Consider the following 19013-nt stretch of genomic DNA (forward strand, 5'->3'; position numbering starts at 1 on the left):
GTGGACAAAGGTGGCCAGCAGCCTCCTTTCTCATTTACATGCTTAGAGTTCTTTTGTGCCAGGCAGGCAATGTATATAGCTGCATAGGCTGAATGGGACCACATTATTGACAAAGGAGCTGCTATTTAGTGAGCACCTACCAAGCGACAGGCATTTTATGTGGTCACTATTAGATAATCTCTAAGAATCCTACGAAGCGGGTGTTCTACCTTTTTCTCAGATAAGGAAGAGACATTATAGAGCAGAAACATGCAGTCAATTAGCCTCAAGAGCATACGCAGGGAAGAGGTAGATTCGAACCCAGGTCCGACTCCAGAGGGAGATAATCTCCCTCCCAGCAAATCATCTCTCTTTCACACACACAACTTTCACACCAAGAAGCATCGGCCATAGATTAGGAGGTCAAGTGTACAGAAAGCCCTTCTGGGTCATTTCCTACTCCCCCCACGCCCCAGGAATGCCTCTGGGTGGGAAGGTCAGGGAGAGGCAGGGGCGGGCCAGTGAACTTGAGGGTGTTAGGGTGTGTGCGTGCCTGTGTGCCCCAGGAAAGAAACCAAACAGGCCGATAAGATCTCTCGTTTCCAGAGCAAAGCACCAATTAAACACAAGGCAGATGTGAGCAAATAAAGCTGTGGCGTCCAGAGAGAAAATCAATACTAGATTATATGTCCTAGCCCAATCATATACCAATTAATACCAAGTGGGTGGGGCTGGGGGGGAAGATAAGTCCGGGCAGCCAGAATACAAGGCTCACACTGCTTGCCCCTGAGTGGGCCTCACACCCCCTCCAGCTTTCCCACCTTGCAGACTCACACCCTGACCTTCCAGGAAGAGGCTGAAGGCGCTCCTAAGTGAACAGAAAGGCCTGGGGAAGGGATAAGATTCTCTCCGCATTTGCACTGGGAGCTGGGTGTGTGGGAAGAAGGGCCACAGGGTTGATAGTGCTTTGGAAAGGAATCAACAGCCCAGACCATGCAGACTGGCAGATGATAGTTAGTTTGGCCCCAGAAAAAAGGGGGCTTGCTCTTGGAAAGTGATAGAAAATCAGGCAAAAACGTGAAAAATGGAAAACAAATTTCTGCTCCCAAGAAGTGATATTGAAACCTGAGGTTATTCTGTCGGTATATTTAATTCAGGAAGTACAGTCAAGCAATTAATAAATCATTTGCAAGAGGGGTGATAAAAGACAAGTGGCAAGTGTTTGCAGAACAGGACAGGATGATGGTGACCAAGGGGTGCAGTTGCCCAGAACATTCTGAGGACAGGCTTCAGGTCCATCACTGGGGTGACAGGATGAGGCAGCAGGACACACAGCTGCTTGCCAACAGATAGAGTTTACCAAATTAAAGGCCCCTGCCCCAGGGGAGGTGACTTTAGCATTGTCAGCAACAAAGGTGCTGATGTCCCAAGGAGAGGAAATATGGGTACAGGGCCTGGCCACAAGGGCAGTTACAGGCCAGGAAGTCGTGCCCTCCTAGTGTCAGGATGCATGGACCAGAGCAAGCTCTCCCTTCCACAAAAATTCCCAATTCCCTGGTGGAAAAAAGACCCATACTTTCTTGAGAAACAGAACAAAAGTGGCAGGAAGGTGGTAAATTGGTACTGAAAAGGGTACCTCCTTCTGGTACCTCTACAGGAAGCCAGAGTTCCTTCTCTCCCCTGAATACTCCCTGACATAGGAGCCCCAGAGGAGGAGGCTCTTTCCGAGTGGGAGTTCCACGGGCCAAGGACTGTTGCATGCCAAAGAAAAACAAAATTTGCTAGCCGAATATTTTTTAGACATTTTGCAAGATGCACGGCCTCCCTGACAATTTTTAATGTACTAACTGCCTGGTCCAGTGAGCTGATTAATTGGTGCTAGAGAGATCAATAAAAAACAGAAAATTAAAACAATTTTAAAGTGATTAAGTAGTTTAACACCTGTCTCCCGTCACGTCAGCGCAGGAAGAAAAATAAAGCAGGTGTCGAAGGGGCCTCCTGAAGCAAGAGAAAACAGCGCCTGCCTCGGAGAAATGACAAATCACAGCTGGTGGATCAATCTGCGTGCAGGCAGCCCTTCCCCAGGCCCATTGCTGCAGCAGCAGGCACAGGGACCCTGTGAGGGCTGGGTACCTCCAGGATGGTTCCTGCACAGGCTGAACAAGGTTCCAGCTTCCAAGTGTCCACTGGCTCTTTATCCAGGGAGAAGCAAGGTGCCTGTCCATGCCCTAGAATCAAGGCAGGCAGCTCTTGGAGTCTAGGAGTAACTTTGCCCAAAACTCTAGTGGGATCAGGTAGAAAGGCACTTAGCTACCCTTCCCTGGATCTCTGCTCCAACCATTCAGAGCTGAGTCAACAGTAAGTTGAGGAGTTCAAACACACTCAAAATGTATTCCGGGGCCTACAGGATCAAGGGAAGAAAACAGTCACAGTTGCCCAAGGATTGCCAGACTTTCCTTTCTGGAAACTTCAGGTCCCCTTCCTTCCTTCTAACCTCCACCTTCTCCTGACTTCCTGCTGTCTGGTGACATCGACAGGTGGTGCAGGCACCTGCTGGATGGTGGCCCCAATGTCCCTTGGAACCCTTTTGTCCAAACTTGCTTTCCACGAACTGCTAGAATGGACGATGCCAAGCAAGTCACTCCTTTCTCAAAGTCATAAGTTTGACTTAAATCACTGGAAGACAACTCATAGAACATAAGAAACTGAAATGATTCCTTTCCAGCTTCCCACCAAAGTCTTCCTAAGAAATGGAATGAACCTGAGCAGGGGAAGAATGGTGAGGAAGAATCAAAAAAGCCTAGAGATTGGCCCCAGGTAAAACATTGCAGAAAAATCTCATTTTATCTTAAAAGTAAACTTCCATTTTGCACATGTAAAATGTAAAATGCAATGTGGTAACACATTCAACGTCACTCTGTTCTGGAAAGCTGTATTTACACCAGCCTCTACTTTCCAGGTCTGGCTCATTACTGTTATGTCCCTGGAATTGGGGCCTGACTGAGCCTTAGGCACAGGCCTCAGAGAAACCTGGGCTCACTGACCAAACCTCCCACACCTGCTTTTGAAAACCCAATACTCACCTGCTCTCTGGCTTCCTATTCACCTTCAGGGTACCCTGTTGACAGCACTTTCATGCTTGTGACAAGGACAGAAAAGGAAATGCAAACAACTACAGAGAAAGCTGGTAGCAGGTTGAAAAACATTAAAACTTACTAGTAATTCCCACTTCTTAGAAGCCCTTCTCCTGTTACTGCCTGCCACACTAAATCTGAATGGGGACAGGGTCAGGAGAAGGAATTCCAACTATTCATTTAACACACCAACTGGACTTTTCCCCTTTCCATTAACTATATTCTGGGCTAAGAATTCTGATTCTGTATTCAGTGGTTGGGTTGCTCTCTATAAAACAATTTGTTTGCAGCTACATCTTAATGAAGAGGGCCAAACTATTATTATTATTTTTTTTTTTTTTTTTTGGCAGTACTGGGGATCAAACCTAGGGCTTCCTGTCTTCTAGGTAAGCGTTCTGCCACTGAGCTACATTTAAACTCTTCACAGTAAATTTTATGCCAGTGAAAATCTCCAATCTTCAGTTTTTGGCTCACTTTTAAGAATAATCCACATAACATACACTTTCTCTTGGTATTTCCTGTTCCAAGATGTGACTTAGGTGGAGATTCGGTCAAGAAGGCAGTACAAGGTCCTGCAGTCCAGCTTCTCTAGTTGATTTCAAATGTCTACCTGCATAGGGTGTCTGCTGTAGGGTCCACCTTCCTGCTGGGAAAAGGCTGACCTGTGGACTCTGTGGGACCTCCACTGGCCCATCAGTGCTATCCCAGAATGCAGTCAAGCAGGAGTCCAGAAGCCCAGGAACTGCACGTCTCTCAGAAGTAACAACAAAGTTCTTGACACAGTGGTGCCCTTGGGCCTGCAGGCCTGCGGGCTTAAGTCTGCTCCCTGCAGAGTAAGCCCCATACTGACGGAGATAAAGTTTCCCTGGGCCTAAGTTCCAAACTCGGCTGTTTTGTTTCTGTTAAAATGCAATTGTTTTTCTCTGGAGTGTACGGTGACTGCCTGGCGTCAGGAAGATGTATGAAAACCTCCACTTCAATTCAGCATCCCTTTTCTCCCAGACAAACACGGTCGGATTTTAATAAATCAAAGAGCCACACTGTTTAATAAAAATTTATTGACTTACAAGTGATTATTTATCAAAAGACCATTAATAGCAGGTACTGAAATGATGTGTTACTGGGTGGTGCTGGGAGACTAATAGGAAATCAATGCAGCTGGCCGGCCGGAATGCATATGAGAAGCCCACCCCACCAACAGCTAGAGAAATTTCACCAGCAAAATACACCAGACGCTACCCCTGGTGCAATGAAAAGTTCCCCCTTTTTATTTATCGTTTACAAATGAAATGATCAATACTTTTAATCTAGAGCAAAATTTATTAACTTTCCCATCGGAGAGAGACATATTGACTGGGGGGAGAAGGGGTGTGAGTGCAATGGAAGATGGATGGCTGGATGGTCGTCTCTTAACCTGTCCAAGAGTCAGTGTGCATGCAGCTGCCCTTCCAGTCTGGGTGTCCCAGGCCACACAGGATGAGCACACCTGGAGAAATAGAGTCTGGCCACCCAAGACACGCAGCAGGTAGATGGAGCCTGCGACAATGAAACCTTTCACAGAGGGGAGCAGCAGGAAACACTGTCTCACTGACAATTGCATTTTTGGTCAATTTCAGAAAGGAAATGGTAGGTTAGAGACACATTTCCACAGGACAGCAGGGTTAGCGCCCAGCACTGGTTCTGTCATGGTCTAACACATGATGGTACCCAAAGACCCTTGTTGCTGGCCTGATGACCACACCTCACACTATCAAGACTTTTTGTCACCTCAAGGGTGGCAACAGGGAATGAGGTCTAATGTAGTAAGTAATCAAGCTCCAAGGTTGGTTTTACTGTCACGAGGACGTCATCTCAAACTGCTCTATCAAGCTTAGCTTACCGAGCCTGGCCTGGCTGACAGCCTTCTATTGAGTTTCCACTGTCAGGGGAATTTTACTAGCCTTATTAGAAAGTTCTTCCTCTAATTGGCTGGATAAGTCTCATGGCTGAGTGAAAAGAGTCTGTCTCAGATCCACCATCACCCAACCCAAGAGAAGTGTGGGCCCAACTTCAACAACTGCCTACAACCAGTGGGGGAACTCAACTCTACACAAGGAGATACCCTTTGATGATTTAGTCTTGCTAGCCTGAAATTTTTTTAGAGGGAGCAAATGGATTGAAAATTGACTTTTTAGAACCCAGAAGACTTTAGAGCTCAAAGCCAAAGTTTGAAATACGGGCTTCAAAATGATGAAAATTCCAGAGATGGAGAGGGCCGTAGAGGTCCTAGTCTAAGTCCCTAAATCAGGACATAGACTCAAGAGAAATAAAGGTAACAGAAAAGGATTGAAGCTGGCCAATACTCACTCCACTAAAGCCACCTGGTTTTATTCAAAGTCCATCTGACTGAGATCCCAAGAGCCCTTATATTTCTAGGTGTTGTCATGTTTTAGCATACGAGACCAACCCAGCAATCCAAAACCAAATATTCTGACTTATGACAACTTGGGGTCAGCAGGAGCCCCAGTTAAAAAGAATGAAGCAGTAGGATGGGTCTGAATGCCCTTAATGGGCACTAAATAAGAATGTCAGAGACTTTATTTTTTCTTTATTGCAGTGTTGGGTATTGAGCCCATGGCCTTGTGCTTGACAGGGAAGCACCCTATAAACTGAGCTATATCCCCAGTCCCAGAGACTTCATTTTTGCAGGTATAATTCACCCCCTTTCTGTTTCCTGTTGTCATGACAGGTGTGCAGAATGTGAGATAGGTGAAAACAAAAACAAAATACATATTTTAAAACCTATGCAAATGATGAAATAAAACAGATCATGAATGAAATTTTAGAGGAACTTCTTTAAAGGGATCTTGACCTTCAAGACCAATTTTTAAAGGTCATTCCAACTTAGCATTGAAACATTACAAACATCACCTCCTGTAAAAGCGGAAAGTCACTTTTTATTCTTGAACATTACATAAAACAGTTCATAAGAGGCTATTCTTAAGAGTCATTAACAGGATTTTTATTTGAGAGAAAAAAGTTTTCCACCGGCTAGCAAAGGGGCAAGTAGGAGGAAACAGGAAGCCATGTGGGGAGGTGATAGGAAGGTGGCAAGGATGAGTGACACCACAGGGTCAAATGGGACTTGGTCCCCAGGCATGAGACTGATGTGGGTTCATACTTCAGGAGCCTGGTCTCACTTCCAGCACATCCACAAATCCCAGGTCAGTGGGCAACCTTGGAAATATGACACCACAGTTGAGGCAGAATCCTGAAGGTGCCATAATTGTGCCACAAAGGAGGAGGGGGTAGCAGAGGGATGAGCAGATGGATAAATGGTGAGCTGAGGCAATACTCTCTTCAGAGTTCAAAACTGGTGGACTGCAGAAGCAAGAACCAACAAGAAAGGTCTGGCTTTGGATCTGCCTTCACAGTGACTGCAAAGTGGCCTGGTAGGCCCAGGAAAACTGCAGTTTCCTTATCAGTTATATGGAAGCACATGGTGCACCAATATTCCTGCCTATCCCACCTCCCCTGCCAACCCTTTCCAGGACGCTCTGCTCCCCGCTTGCCTCCTTGTATTTACTTAATGCTTCCCATCGTCCTCACATCCAAACTGTCCCCAACATTGTCTAATCTCCAGAATCTTATCCTCAACATACCTCAAATACTGTGGTACCCAACTGTGGAGAAATCTGTGTCTATGCTAGAAATTCTAAATTAACAGAGATGTGCAAAGGTGAGATGTTTATCTCCTGAACAAAACTATCCTCACCTAGAGACCAAGTGGGTCTTGGAGGTCCCAGGGTTACAGTCAAGTATGAGAATTGTTATAACGTTGACAAAAAACACGTTACTCAGGGCTACATGCAGGGGAGGGAGAGTGAAGGGAAAGTCCCTCAATTCATTTACCATTCAGTTTTATTACTCACAAAAACAAGTCCAACGCCCTGTGCAGCAACTGAGCTCAGACCTTGTTCTGCCACATCCCATGAACCTGTACTTGTAACACTGCATGTTACATGTCCTTCACTCAGCACTTGAATCCCCACAACAACCCTGTGAGGTAGGTATTATCACCCTTCCCCTCCTGATCCACATTATGGATGAGGAAATGAGGCACACATTAAACATAGAGCAAGTTACATAGGGAATTCAGGTTCAGCCTGGAGTTTGAACAGAAAATAACTCCTGGCTCTCACCAGACTAGTCAGTGGTCCACACCTGGTCTCTTTCCATCCCCTCTGGTGACTTCCCATAGCAGTAGCACAAGAATTTAAAACTTTGTTTTGGTGAATGCAAACAATTTTCTTTTCAAGTGTACAGAGCTCCAAGGCTGGGGGTGATGTTTAGGCATTGACAGTGCCTCTCCTCAAGAGTCGGTGGACCTTCCCCAGCAGTCCCTGGCATGTGGGCAACAATTACAGACTAACACCCAAAGTCCTAACAGGGAACGTGGCCGATCTTCCCAACTGCTCAGCCCTGCACAACACACATAAGTGGAGAGCTGACTTTAATGGCATTCCTCCAACAGACTTATTTGTAAAAGAACAAGAAGGCATCTTGTCCTGGGTAGCAACACCCAGCAGCATTCACTTCAGTCAGCAAAGGGCAGGCCATACTGCCCCAGAGCCCAGGGATCCCCACACGGCTCTGAAGCGGCTGGAGTCCTGAGATCCAGAGTGGCCTAAGGGCCCCAGAGTCTGGAAGGATGCAGCAGTGGGGGCAGTGGTGGTGGTGCAGCAGTGGCAGCAACAACTCCGGCTGGCTCACGTGTCAGGATTCAGGCATGGTGGCTCCAGCCAGTGTGAGCCACAGACTCAGGAACGGCTCCTGTCCTCGTGGTTCCCAACAATCATCTTGCTATATAGTTTCTGCTGCTCCTCTTTGAATGTGTCCTTCACCTTCTCTCTCTTCAGTCCACCATCCCTGATGAAACAAAGACCCATGTAACAGCAGAGAAGGAGGCTCTGTGGCCCACCTGCGTCATGATAGATTCAGTGTGCTACTCAAAGACCAGGAAAGACTGGTCAGAAACAAGGGTACTACATAGTTTTCTCATGAGGATGACAACAGAAACCAGCCCAGACAACTCTCTCTCTTGCCCAGAGGTCAGCATTCATGATTCTTCTGAAGGCACTGTGTAACTGCTTACACCTACCCAGCATTCTTTCTACTCTGACATTCATCGTCAACTTAAAGAGGCTAAGGGGTATTCTGGCATTATGGGAGGAGAGCTAAACTTCAAGAAATATTGAAACTCAATACATCTGTAAAACTGTTCATCTCTAGTGCCTATTTTGTGACTTGAGAAAAAAGTGACTTAACTTCTTTGAGTTTCAGTTTCTCAACTGTAAAGTAAGAAAAATGATTTTTTTTTTTTTAATGTCCATGGGGTTTTCAAGACGGTGAAACAAGATCACCACAGAGTATCAGAAGCACAGTATTTGGTGAACTAAGTGCTCAGTAAACATTCGCATTTTTTAAAAGGCCATAATCCCAGGGGCATGTTATTACATGAGAATACACAGTTCAGATTAAAATTTGATTGTCTACACTTCGCATTTTCGTAATGCTCTTTAGCCAAATGCCCTCTGTGGTCCTCAGAATGTGTTCTGAACCAGCATTCATCCAGATCAACCTCTGGTTGTATGTAGCATAATTATCTCAGACTCTAGGATAAGAGGTGATAAAATATGGCCCATGGGCCAAATTGAGACTGACATCTGTTCTTGTAAATAAAATTTTATTGGGACACAGTCATATTCATTTACTCATGTTCTAACCCTGGTTGCTTTCACACTTTAATGGCAGAAGCAAGCAGATGTGACAGATATCACAAGGCCTAAAATATTTACTGATTTGTTACAGAAAAAGATGTTAACTCCTGCTCTAATAGGTAACAAACTAAATGCAAAAAATCAAACTTTTGCCTTTCTAAAGATGGTCCAATTCTGTCAAATACACTGAAATCAGAGGAAGCTCTGTACTTCTGAGGTTTCAAATAAGCCTCAGGTCATCCCTACCTAAAGATGAGACCTGTCTGGGCACCCTGACATACTGGTATAACCCCAGGAAGGGACATGAAATCCACTGCTTCAAGTCGAGGCATCCTGGATTCCACATTCCCAGAGATCAAGGCACAGGGCACTTCTGAGTCGGGACTAGGGAAGTCATATTGCTCCTTCATATTGCTCCCTCTCCAGAGATGGTGGGTTTCATTCTCTGTACCAGGAAGGGGAGGAGTCTTTGTAAAGGGAGCTGATGACTCAGCACTTGCTTCAGAAACACAAGTTCTCCGAGACTCCACAACATCACTCTGCACTCACCACAGCAGGTCCACCAGTCCTCCCTGCCTGGCAATGGCAGATTTCACCCTATTGGCAAACTGGACGGCGTCTTCATCTTTCTGTAATAAGAAATGAAGGCCATTCAGCCATGGTTCATGGTAACATGTAGCTAAATGAAGGCCTGTAACAGCTGGAGGCACCTACCTCTCTGGTCATGGGAGGCAGGTACCAAACACTGCAGACAATAGCCCAGCTGGTCATCATTCTCAGCAGGTATGTCACCATCCCATACTTGCTACTATTCCAGAAGGCATCACCAAACTGAGGGTCATACTGAAAGACAATGGGAAGCTGCATGCTAAGAAGTAGGTAGTTCTGAACATGTGGTATCAACAGGAATGTTTGTGAATGGACCCAATGAGGCAGAATCAGGGTTAGAGAGTTACTCCTAGACTCTAACCCCCACATGAACACTTAGAAGCAACTCTACACCCAGGTAGTTCTGAACTCTAGCCCCGCTAGTCTCCCCAGACTGCCCTCAGCCTCTGCCTCGTGAGGAAAGCTTCTCCTAACAACCATCATCAAACAAATGTCTTTCTTCCCTCCTTGGTTAGTTTTCTGTCTCACCATAGGTACATACACTCTATTAATGAAGTTTTAAAACATATCCCAAACAGAGAATACACTAATGTACCCATTTCCCAGATTCAAAAATTACCAACATATCACCATGCTTCCTTCTTCTATCCTCATATAAGGTCTATCTCTAACAGTATGCCGTTCACTCATAAATATATTTAGTGTACATCTCTGAAGTAAAGGGATTTTCTTATATGGCTTTTCTTATATGGCTTATATGGATTTTCTTATGTATCTTTCTGGTGGCCCAGAGCCAAACAACTCAAAAGCTTATAATATGCTTCTGTACTTATAATTCTAACAAAGCAAACTATCCACTTGGGCAGGAAGCTTAATGCTGATTAAAGCACCAGTATTCACTAGCACATGGTCACACATCAAGTCTCATGAGGTCTCAACCATGTAGGCACTGTACTTGCCACCAAGAAGTAGGCATGTCAGATACTTTTTTATTTGTCAATGATTCTAGTAGATGCAAATGCCTGTTTAAATGGCATTTTGTGGGAAATGTGGCTGTAGCTGTGGTCCTCATTCTAACCAAAGAGTGATTCATTTCCTAAATCTGGTGGTGGGTGGGAATCTCCTCTGAACACTCCCTAGTGCTTTATGATAGGACTGCAACCTGCTAGTACTCTCCTACTAGCCACTGGACCCAGGGTAGCCCAGTGATGCTGTACTGGAGAGGAACAACCCACTGACAGGTGCACCAACTCCAGCCTCCACCTTCTTGTTATATCTGGCTTTGGTGGCTGTGATAAAGACAGCATGCATCTTCAGAGTTCTTGTACCTTGATAGCAACAGGGTAAACTGTGGCTCCAATTTCAAAGCTTCCCTTTTTGAACATCATCACTGACGTATTATTGATGCAGGTTCCTAAAATGCAGGAGAGAATATAAAACATTTTTCCCTCCTGGGCCTTTACCTGAAATATTAGGCGGTTCTTCAACACTTAAATGTAACAATCAAAATTCTTCTATTGGCTCCTCAAATAGGAAAAACCTGTCATAACCTTAACTTAAAAAATGAACAATTCCAAGAGTTGGGCAAAATGTTGTACTTCCTCCTCTTCTCTTTTTACAGGCCACTTTCCCTGATTAACACACATCAGCTTAGATGAAGGCCAGAGACATTTGGTGGACTCCACAAGAAGCTGAAAGGCCCACTGTCAGCAGTACCACAGAAAATATTCCTGCACTGAGGAAATTCACACTGTGAATCTCTTAGTTCAAATTCTGAATTTCCCTGAGTTTTTAATCCCACAACCAATCTAAAGGTGACTACAGAGCCGCAATCCTGCACAGCCTTCAACACTGCAACTCTGTGGGGAGCAACTCCTTCTTACCTTCTGGGAAGATGAGGATAGGTAGCTTGCTTTTATCTTGCACATGCTCAGTCAGTCTTTAGAAGAAAAAAATAAGACTAAGTAGCAGATAACCTCAGACCAATCATCATCAAAGTGCATTAAATATATGTCACAATAGTTTAGGCATGTTAACAAACCCCTGTTCTTTATAAACCCAAAATCTAAAATTCATGAAGAAAATTTATAAGGGCAGAGGACTACTATTTAATTCATGTAATCATTCAATTCAGTATTAAAGTCTATACACAAAGGATGCTGCTTAGATTTGATACTATCTGTAAGAGGCAGCTGTCACAGGGCCTCACACACAGCACACTTGCTGCCTGACTCTGTAACAGCCATGCTGGGTTGGACCTTATTATGGCTTATCCCTTCAGAACTTATCATGAGCTAGGTACAGTGGCATATGACTGTAATCTCAGTGACCTGGGAGGCTGAGGCAGGAGGATCACAAGTTCAAAGCCAGTCTCAGTAATTTAGTGAGGCTCTAAGCAACTTCACGAGATCCTATCTCAAATTTTAAAAAATAATAATTTAAAAAGGGCTGGGTATGTGGCTCAGTGACTAAGTTCCCTTGGGCTCAATCCCTGGAACCTGCACCCATACACAAATCTATGGTGAAATTTGATTGCCTTTTGACAGTGTTGAGAGGTGGAACCTTTAAGAGGTAATTAGGTTGTTAGGACAGACTAACAGTTTTCATGGGACTAGATGAGTTACTTTAAGAGTAGGGTATTATAAAGCAAGAACCTCTTGTATTTTGTCTCATCTGCAACTGCCTATTCCCACTTCTGCTTTTCTGTTATGCTATAGTAAAGCATGAAGGCCTTGCCAGATGTGGTCACCCAATCTTGGACATCCCAGCCATGAAGAGTTGTAAACCAAAACAAGCTTTTCTTCATAAATTACCCAATCTCAGGTACTCTGTTACAACTGTGGAAAACAGTACCCCACCTCAATACTCTGTCCCTAAGCAAAGGTGTAGCAAAGGGAATTTAGTGGGAGGTTCACACAACCCCATGGAAGATAGTCTCAACTGAGTCTTAATGCCTTTCTGTCTACTGCAACACTCTCTTCATTGCAAGCACCAGAAGGGAGAACAGGGCAGTAGTTTGTGTTTGTGTTTCTTTTCTTTTTTTTAAGAGCAATTTTTTATTTGTGATTATGAATCATTTGGAGATTTCTAATAGCAACAAACGTTCATATTTTTAATTAATTTTTAAAAAATATTTTTTGTTAGTGGACCTTTATTTTATTTATATGTGATGCTGAGAATTGAACCCAGTGCTTCACACATGCTAGGCAAGTGCTCTACCACTGAGCCACAACCCCAGCCCAATTAATTTTTTTATGGTACTGGAGACTGAACTCAGGGATGCTCTACCAATGAACTATATCTATAATCCTTTTTTTTTTTTTTTTAAATGTCAGAGTCTCACTAAGTTGCTGAGGCTGGCCTCTAACTTGTGAATCTCCTGCCTCAGTCTTCCAAGTTGCTATGATGACAGATGTACATCCATCACAGTTTGTACTTTAATATTCTGTTTTATAAAAAAAAAATTTATGAAAAAAGTACAGGCTCTGTGTAGAAGACATTATAACTCTACAGTGGATGGATAACTACCCCTAAAATGTTTTCTGTTTATGTTGCAACTGGGCAAACAAAACCATATCATTTTGTACATTTACCTCTTAGCCACCAGGTGGCGATCTTTCACTTCAGAACGCTCGAACCAGACGTGGGGGCAGGCCTTCACCATGGCTCTCTGAATCACACCCATGAGTCCCCCGTGCACTTGACCCACCTAATCTCAGACAAAAGAATAATTAGGAAGCCACCCTCTCTCAATACCCCGCACTCTGGGGAGGAAGCCATAGGTCCCCAAAATAAGTACTCCAACCTTCATCCATAAATGTTACCAACTGCAGGTTTCTCACTATGAAAAAAACCACTCTAAGTCCTAAATGTCTCCTTTTAACCAGAGATAGACAACTAAAGACATAACTTAAGACCCTAAAACAAAATAGTGAAGTTGAGTGACCCCTCGTATCCCTCCCAGGTGAGGCAGCACACATCTATAATCCCAGCTACTTCAGAGGCTGAGGCAGGATGATTGCAAGGTCAAGGCCAGCTTGGGCAACTTTGAGACCCTGTGTAAAAAATAAAAAAGGGGCTGGGGACACACCTCAGTGGTAGAGCCACTCTAGCACATGTGGAGCCCTGGGTTTGATCCTCAGTATTGTAAATGCATGAATGAATAAAATGTCCCCTGGCCATTTTCAAATGCTTTTAAACCCAGTCCTCTCAAATCCCCCTCCTCATCCTGCACCCTTCCTTCCACAGTTTGCCAAAAAAAGTCAAGGTACCAACTTTAGCCACAATCTCATCACTTCAGTATACCTCCTATTCCCAAGTCCCTAGTCTCAAGGAGTTCCCCAGGGTGACAATCTAGGTGAGGGTCCATGGGTAGCAGCATGCTCACATGTTTATACTCAAAGTGCTCTATGCAAGGTCCAGAAGTCAACCAACTCTGACCCATTTGAATTAAGGAGTCCTGCCTCAAGAACACAGGAGGAAAAAACTTACCATGGCATAGTAGCCGTCACTGGCCAAAATGATCACATCGATAGGAGATGTGTGATTAGCCACACAGATGCCTCCATTTCTTGGTCTGTTTTTCCTAGGTGTAAAAAGTATGCACAGCAATAAGAATTAGTGTGAAATGATTAATTTAGAGTATATCTTTCACCTCACAAACTTCAAAGCTCAGAAGTCTCTCTCCAATTGGCTGAGTGCAGGTGGGTCACAGTTTTGCCTAGCACTATCTCCCTTTGCATCAATACAAAGTTGTCTCACCTGTCATGATAGGTAATGATGGCTGTCAGGGCTCGCACGCAGATCCGATAACACATTAAGTGAACGTGTTTACTCAAGAACTCCTTAAACCTGCAACAACAGGACAAAGTTTGGGGCTTTATTTTACATGAAAGAAGAAGGGACAAGTTGACTCCAACCATTTAACAGTATGCAAAATACTTTTATAAATATTAGCGAGTATAGTTAACCCTGTGAGATATCAGTATCTTTATGTTCACACAAGATGGAAACAAGGAAATAGTAACAAGACTCGCTTACATTCCCCTATGCTGATGGCTGAGTATTCATAGCCCTACAACTCCCAACACAGGCAGGCCAGGGTATCTCCTAAAGTTCTTCTCCCCAGTCATTCCCAGAGGCAGGTCAAGTACAGAGTTCAACCTCCTCACCAGACCCAGCAGAACTAAAGTCTGCTAGCACCAAAACTTCCCTGAAAAAACAAAGCTTAAAAAACAAAAACAAAAAGATGAAACCTACTCACTGTCCTAACCATTTTTTAAGACCTTATCCTGTTCCTTATCCTATCAATTTATCAACCTAGCACAATGCTCAAAACTAATATGCTATAAAAATTGTTAACACCTGGACCCTGGGTTCTACATTTCTGTGGTTTCTGCCTTTTTGTGTTTAAAATGAGAAGAGAGTGAAAGCTGGAGGGCAAAAAGAACAGTCACAGGTCAATATCAATCACTAAACGAAAGCCTTTATTGTTATCACAGGGTGACTTTAATCAACTAAGACTTTATGGATTGGGTCTGTATCTGAAGGAGTGGCCTAGCCTGCAGTATCAGCTACCTTTCTCAGAACTAAGTACCCCACAACTAAGCACTTGTGCTCTACTCACCTCCCATTTGGCAGGTATCCCACCACAGTTGTGCCCACAACCAGGAGGCTAATCCCCGTGAACGCAAGAGCTATCCTGTAAGAGGAAGACAAATTAAAATACAGCAAACCAAGTGAATGTGTGAAAATGAAAGCAGGAATTCCCAAAACCACCCTCAAGATCTGATCACCCAAGACCAGGCAAGAGTTTCACCCCAAAATGCAAGTAGACTATCAGAACCAGGGATCACTGTGATGCCAACTGTGAATCTGGTTCTCAGCTGACTAAGCACCTCAGGCATCAGGCAGTTACAGTGACAGGAAACCCTAAAGAAAGCTGTTCTGCCCTCAGGCAACTACTGTCCTGCTGTCTTGCCCTCCCCTCTGGCTTTACACCCTGGCTGAAGCAAAGCCTCTCTGAAGCAACAGGAGGCAGAGCCTAAAGGACTAGCCTCTGGCAAGACATGCTCGGAACACATGGCACAGAAAAACAGAAATCGCTAGTGCCTCTGTGTTGGAGAGGCAAGCTTCAGGAAGAAAAAGCCATGCCTAGGGAGCAGTGGCCAGAAAGCACATGATGTTCCCTGTCCCTGTGTTCAGTCCATCCAGACAAGCAATCTGTCTTCATGAAACCCTTCTATTTCCGTCTGATATGCAGAGAATCCAAGGGCCTTTAAAGGATAATCACTAGGGTACCCTTCCAAGAGTCAGATGAACTGGTCAGTGAAAGAACCACACTATTCTTTCTAAAATGGGAAAACAAAGCAGAGAGGTAGGCAGATCATGCATTGGGCTTAGGGAGAGAAAGTCAAGTCTTATCCTCACCAGACCCTGCCCTCACCTGAGTGGTAGAAGGAAGCAATAACGAATCAGCACTCCTAACCCCCACAAGACAGTAAGCCGAAGGCTGATATACTGGAAATTATAATTGGTTCTGCTCAGTAGGTTCCAGGATTCCAATTCCTCTGCTGAGAATCTCTTTGTCACCTCATCATCCATAATGGTCTCCATTCCTTTCCGGCAAAAGTAGAAAATATCAGAGAGCTCAAACTCTGGAGTATTATCCAGAGCCTTACTACTACCACTTCGGCGAATCTCCTTGATCTCTTCTTCTAGTGAAGTAGGATCTTTAGCAATGATTCCTGCAAGAGAGAAGCAGCATGCTAGGAAGGAACACATTAGAAATAGGGTACAAATTCTACATTTTATATAATGAAGGGTACCTGTGTGCTGTGGTTTGGAGATGGTTTAAGTGTGTCCCCCCAAAGATTGGTAACAGTATTTAGAGCTATGCATTTTTTAAGAGGTGAGGCTTTGTGGAAGGTGATGGGGTCAAGTCCCAGTCAGAGGATAAACACTGGTAACAGTGGGTTAGATATGCAGAAGTGGATTAGTTCCTGCAAGATGTGGCTGTTTTTAAAAAGCCAGGCCAGACTCTCCCCATTCCCTTCAGTACTGTCTCATCCTGTGACCAACTCCTCCCTCCTTCCTTCCCTCACACATGCTTCTCTTACCATGTGATGCCATCTGCCACATTGTGAAGCAGCCAGGGGGCCCTTACAAATGCCATGCTATGCTATCTGGATTTTTCTATCCACCAGAATCAAAAGCCAAATAAACCGTTTTTCTTTAAGAACTACCCACTCTCTATAGGAACAGAAAACAGACTAAATTAAAAAGCACCTAGGAACATATTTCAAAGAGCCCTTTTAGGCTAAGAATCAAGACCCAATCTTACCATTGGTATAGGGCTTGTAAAGTTGATGGTTCTTCTCCTTGGCTCCTCTCTCCATTCTCAAGGTAGCCCACTGTTGGGGGGAAGGGAGGTGATGGCAAAATAGGAGAGCAAGAATGAGATCCTTTCTCGATCAGTGAGTACTACCTTTCAGTTCCGTGAAAACCTCAATCGCTGTCACCTGGAGTTAGACTGTAGCCAAGCAGTACACATTCTAAAAGGGGATTCACATCCCTCCCAGAACAGGACCCACCTTGAAAGCCAGTACCCCACTAAGTTACTGCCAGGAAAGAGCTGGAAACTCAAGAAGCCTAGGCAAGTCACTTAGGCTTTGTTTTGCACTACCTCAACCTCTTTATCTCTGTGTACCTTAAGGAACTTGCCAGCTGACTGTGCCCAACAAGCAAAATCATACATCTTTTCAAATTATTCCGGAAAGCAACAATTCTAATTTTCAAGGATATAAAGGACTTACATAATGTGTATGTCTGGACTGTGAGTAGAAAAAGTAACGTTTTTGCAGAAGAAACCCTCAACAACCACAACAACACAGAAAGCCCTGAGACTGATTCACAGAATTAAAAGGAAAAAACAAAAATTATTTGGAGATTTAAAAAATTCAGGTACAGGCTAAGAGTATGGCTCAGTGATACAGTGCTTGTCTAGTATATGTGAGGCCCTGGGTTCAATTCCCAGCACTGCTAAATAAATCGTCCAGGTTCAATGTTCAAGTTTAGCCCTCACTAGCTATCTTCCTCAAGATCATTCTCTCTCTCAGAATCTTGGTCTGTTTATCTGCAAAAGAAGATCAACACTATAGTGACTTCCTACTTTGTGGGGTCACTAGGGATCAAGCAACATCATGTACATGACAGAACATGGAATACAAAGAACTCTGTCTCCTTCTTACAAGTCTATGAATTCTAGAAGAAACTGAGAAAGTGGCTTTCCCCGGCGCTCTCTACCTTCATTAAAGTACTTTTAACTGAAGTACAAAAGTCAGAGGCTAAGGCTGAGTCCTTCCATTGTCACATGATGAAAGGCAAAAACATGAGCTAGCTCACTCATTCCCTATTGGAATATGTTATCATTGAACAGAAAGGTATTTCCACATTGAATCAAGGAAATAGAAGAGATTTTAAAGATGTCTTCAAACTTCTGTGTCCACAGTTACACAAGGTGGGAGAGAACCCTATCATGCCATGCAAGAGCAAAATACATCTGGCCCAAGGTATCTGATAGAGATTCTGCTCGTAGAGTCTCAAGTATCAGCTAGACTGTTCTGCATAATCTAGCAACGCCAAAAGCAGGAAATGAGTATAATCAGTGAATTGACCCCAGAAGGAAATTTCTTCAAATGCCTCTATCCAGGAAAAAATAGGTGGTTATCAGAGTCATTCACTCAAAAAAGGTTGAAGGCAAGAAAACTCAACCCATTTTCTATATTTCAGATATCTGGCAGCTGATATCTTTGGCTCTTTGTTTATATGGATGATCTCTTCTGGAAAAAAAAAGTTAAAAAAATTCCTAAAATGGAGGAAGGTAAATTCCACCTGTATTCTTGGAACTAGGAAAGAGGTTTTTTTTTTTTTTTTTTTTTTTAAAAAGGGGGGGGGGGGCAAGACAGTTTACAAAAGCCTGGGACAAAGAGACAACAGGTCACTCAACCAAAATATAAAGTTTTACATTCGGGTCAAGACTCTGTATTGGTATAACAATATTCAGTACAGAAATGCTTGATTCTGTACTGACAATACTGATACATTAGATGGCAATAGGTAGGTGAGATACCACATCAGGCCTCAGGAGGATAAGAATTTAGGTCTGAGAACTGCTTCAACATGCAAAATTCAAGATGGCTGTGGGTTGTTGCTTTAATTGGAAGGGTGTCTGAGATTCTATATCTTAACTCTAACAGCTCAGAAGTCAGTGGGTGGGACTCACATTCCCAACAGTCTAATCACTCAGTCTTTTGGGTAACTAGTCCCACCCAGAGGATTTTTAGGGGTCCCACCCTATGTCACCATTAGCATAAACTCAGGTGTGATCAAAGAAGTGAAATGTGCGCCAAACACAGTGGCATTGGCCTGTAATCCCAGCTACTCAAGAGGCTGAGGCAGGAGGATCACAAACTGGAGGCCAACCTGGGCAACTCAGTGAAACCCTGTCTCAAAATAAAAAGGGTTAGGGATG

The 19013-nt window shown here is 43.9% G+C and overlaps 1 protein-coding gene across 2 annotated transcripts in view; it reads right to left on the minus strand.

The window, feature by feature from the left end:
• Positions 1-4151: 4151 nt before the first annotated feature.
• The window catches only part of Gpat4 (glycerol-3-phosphate acyltransferase 4), a 38831-nt gene continuing 23969 nt past the window's right edge, over positions 4152-19013 (minus strand). For both annotated transcript variants that reach the window (XM_047549054.1, XM_047549055.1), the window contains exons 3-13: positions 16824-16893; positions 15927-16227; positions 15108-15182; positions 14243-14332; positions 13973-14066; positions 13075-13190; positions 11365-11420; positions 10810-10895; positions 9587-9715; positions 9422-9501; positions 4152-8021 (exon numbers count right to left, since the gene is read on the minus strand). In XM_047549054.1, the coding sequence (XP_047405010.1) occupies positions 7913-8021; positions 9422-9501; positions 9587-9715; positions 10810-10895; positions 11365-11420; positions 13075-13190; positions 13973-14066; positions 14243-14332; positions 15108-15182; positions 15927-16227; positions 16824-16893 (1206 nt within the window). In that variant the 3' untranslated portion in view covers positions 4152-7912. The remainder of the gene's footprint in view (positions 8022-9421; positions 9502-9586; positions 9716-10809; positions 10896-11364; positions 11421-13074; positions 13191-13972; positions 14067-14242; positions 14333-15107; positions 15183-15926; positions 16228-16823; positions 16894-19013) is intronic.

The sequence above is a fragment of the Sciurus carolinensis genome, chromosome 4, assembly GCF_902686445.1.
Source record: "Sciurus carolinensis chromosome 4, mSciCar1.2, whole genome shotgun sequence".
Classification (NCBI taxonomy): Eukaryota; Metazoa; Chordata; class Mammalia; order Rodentia; family Sciuridae; genus Sciurus; species Sciurus carolinensis.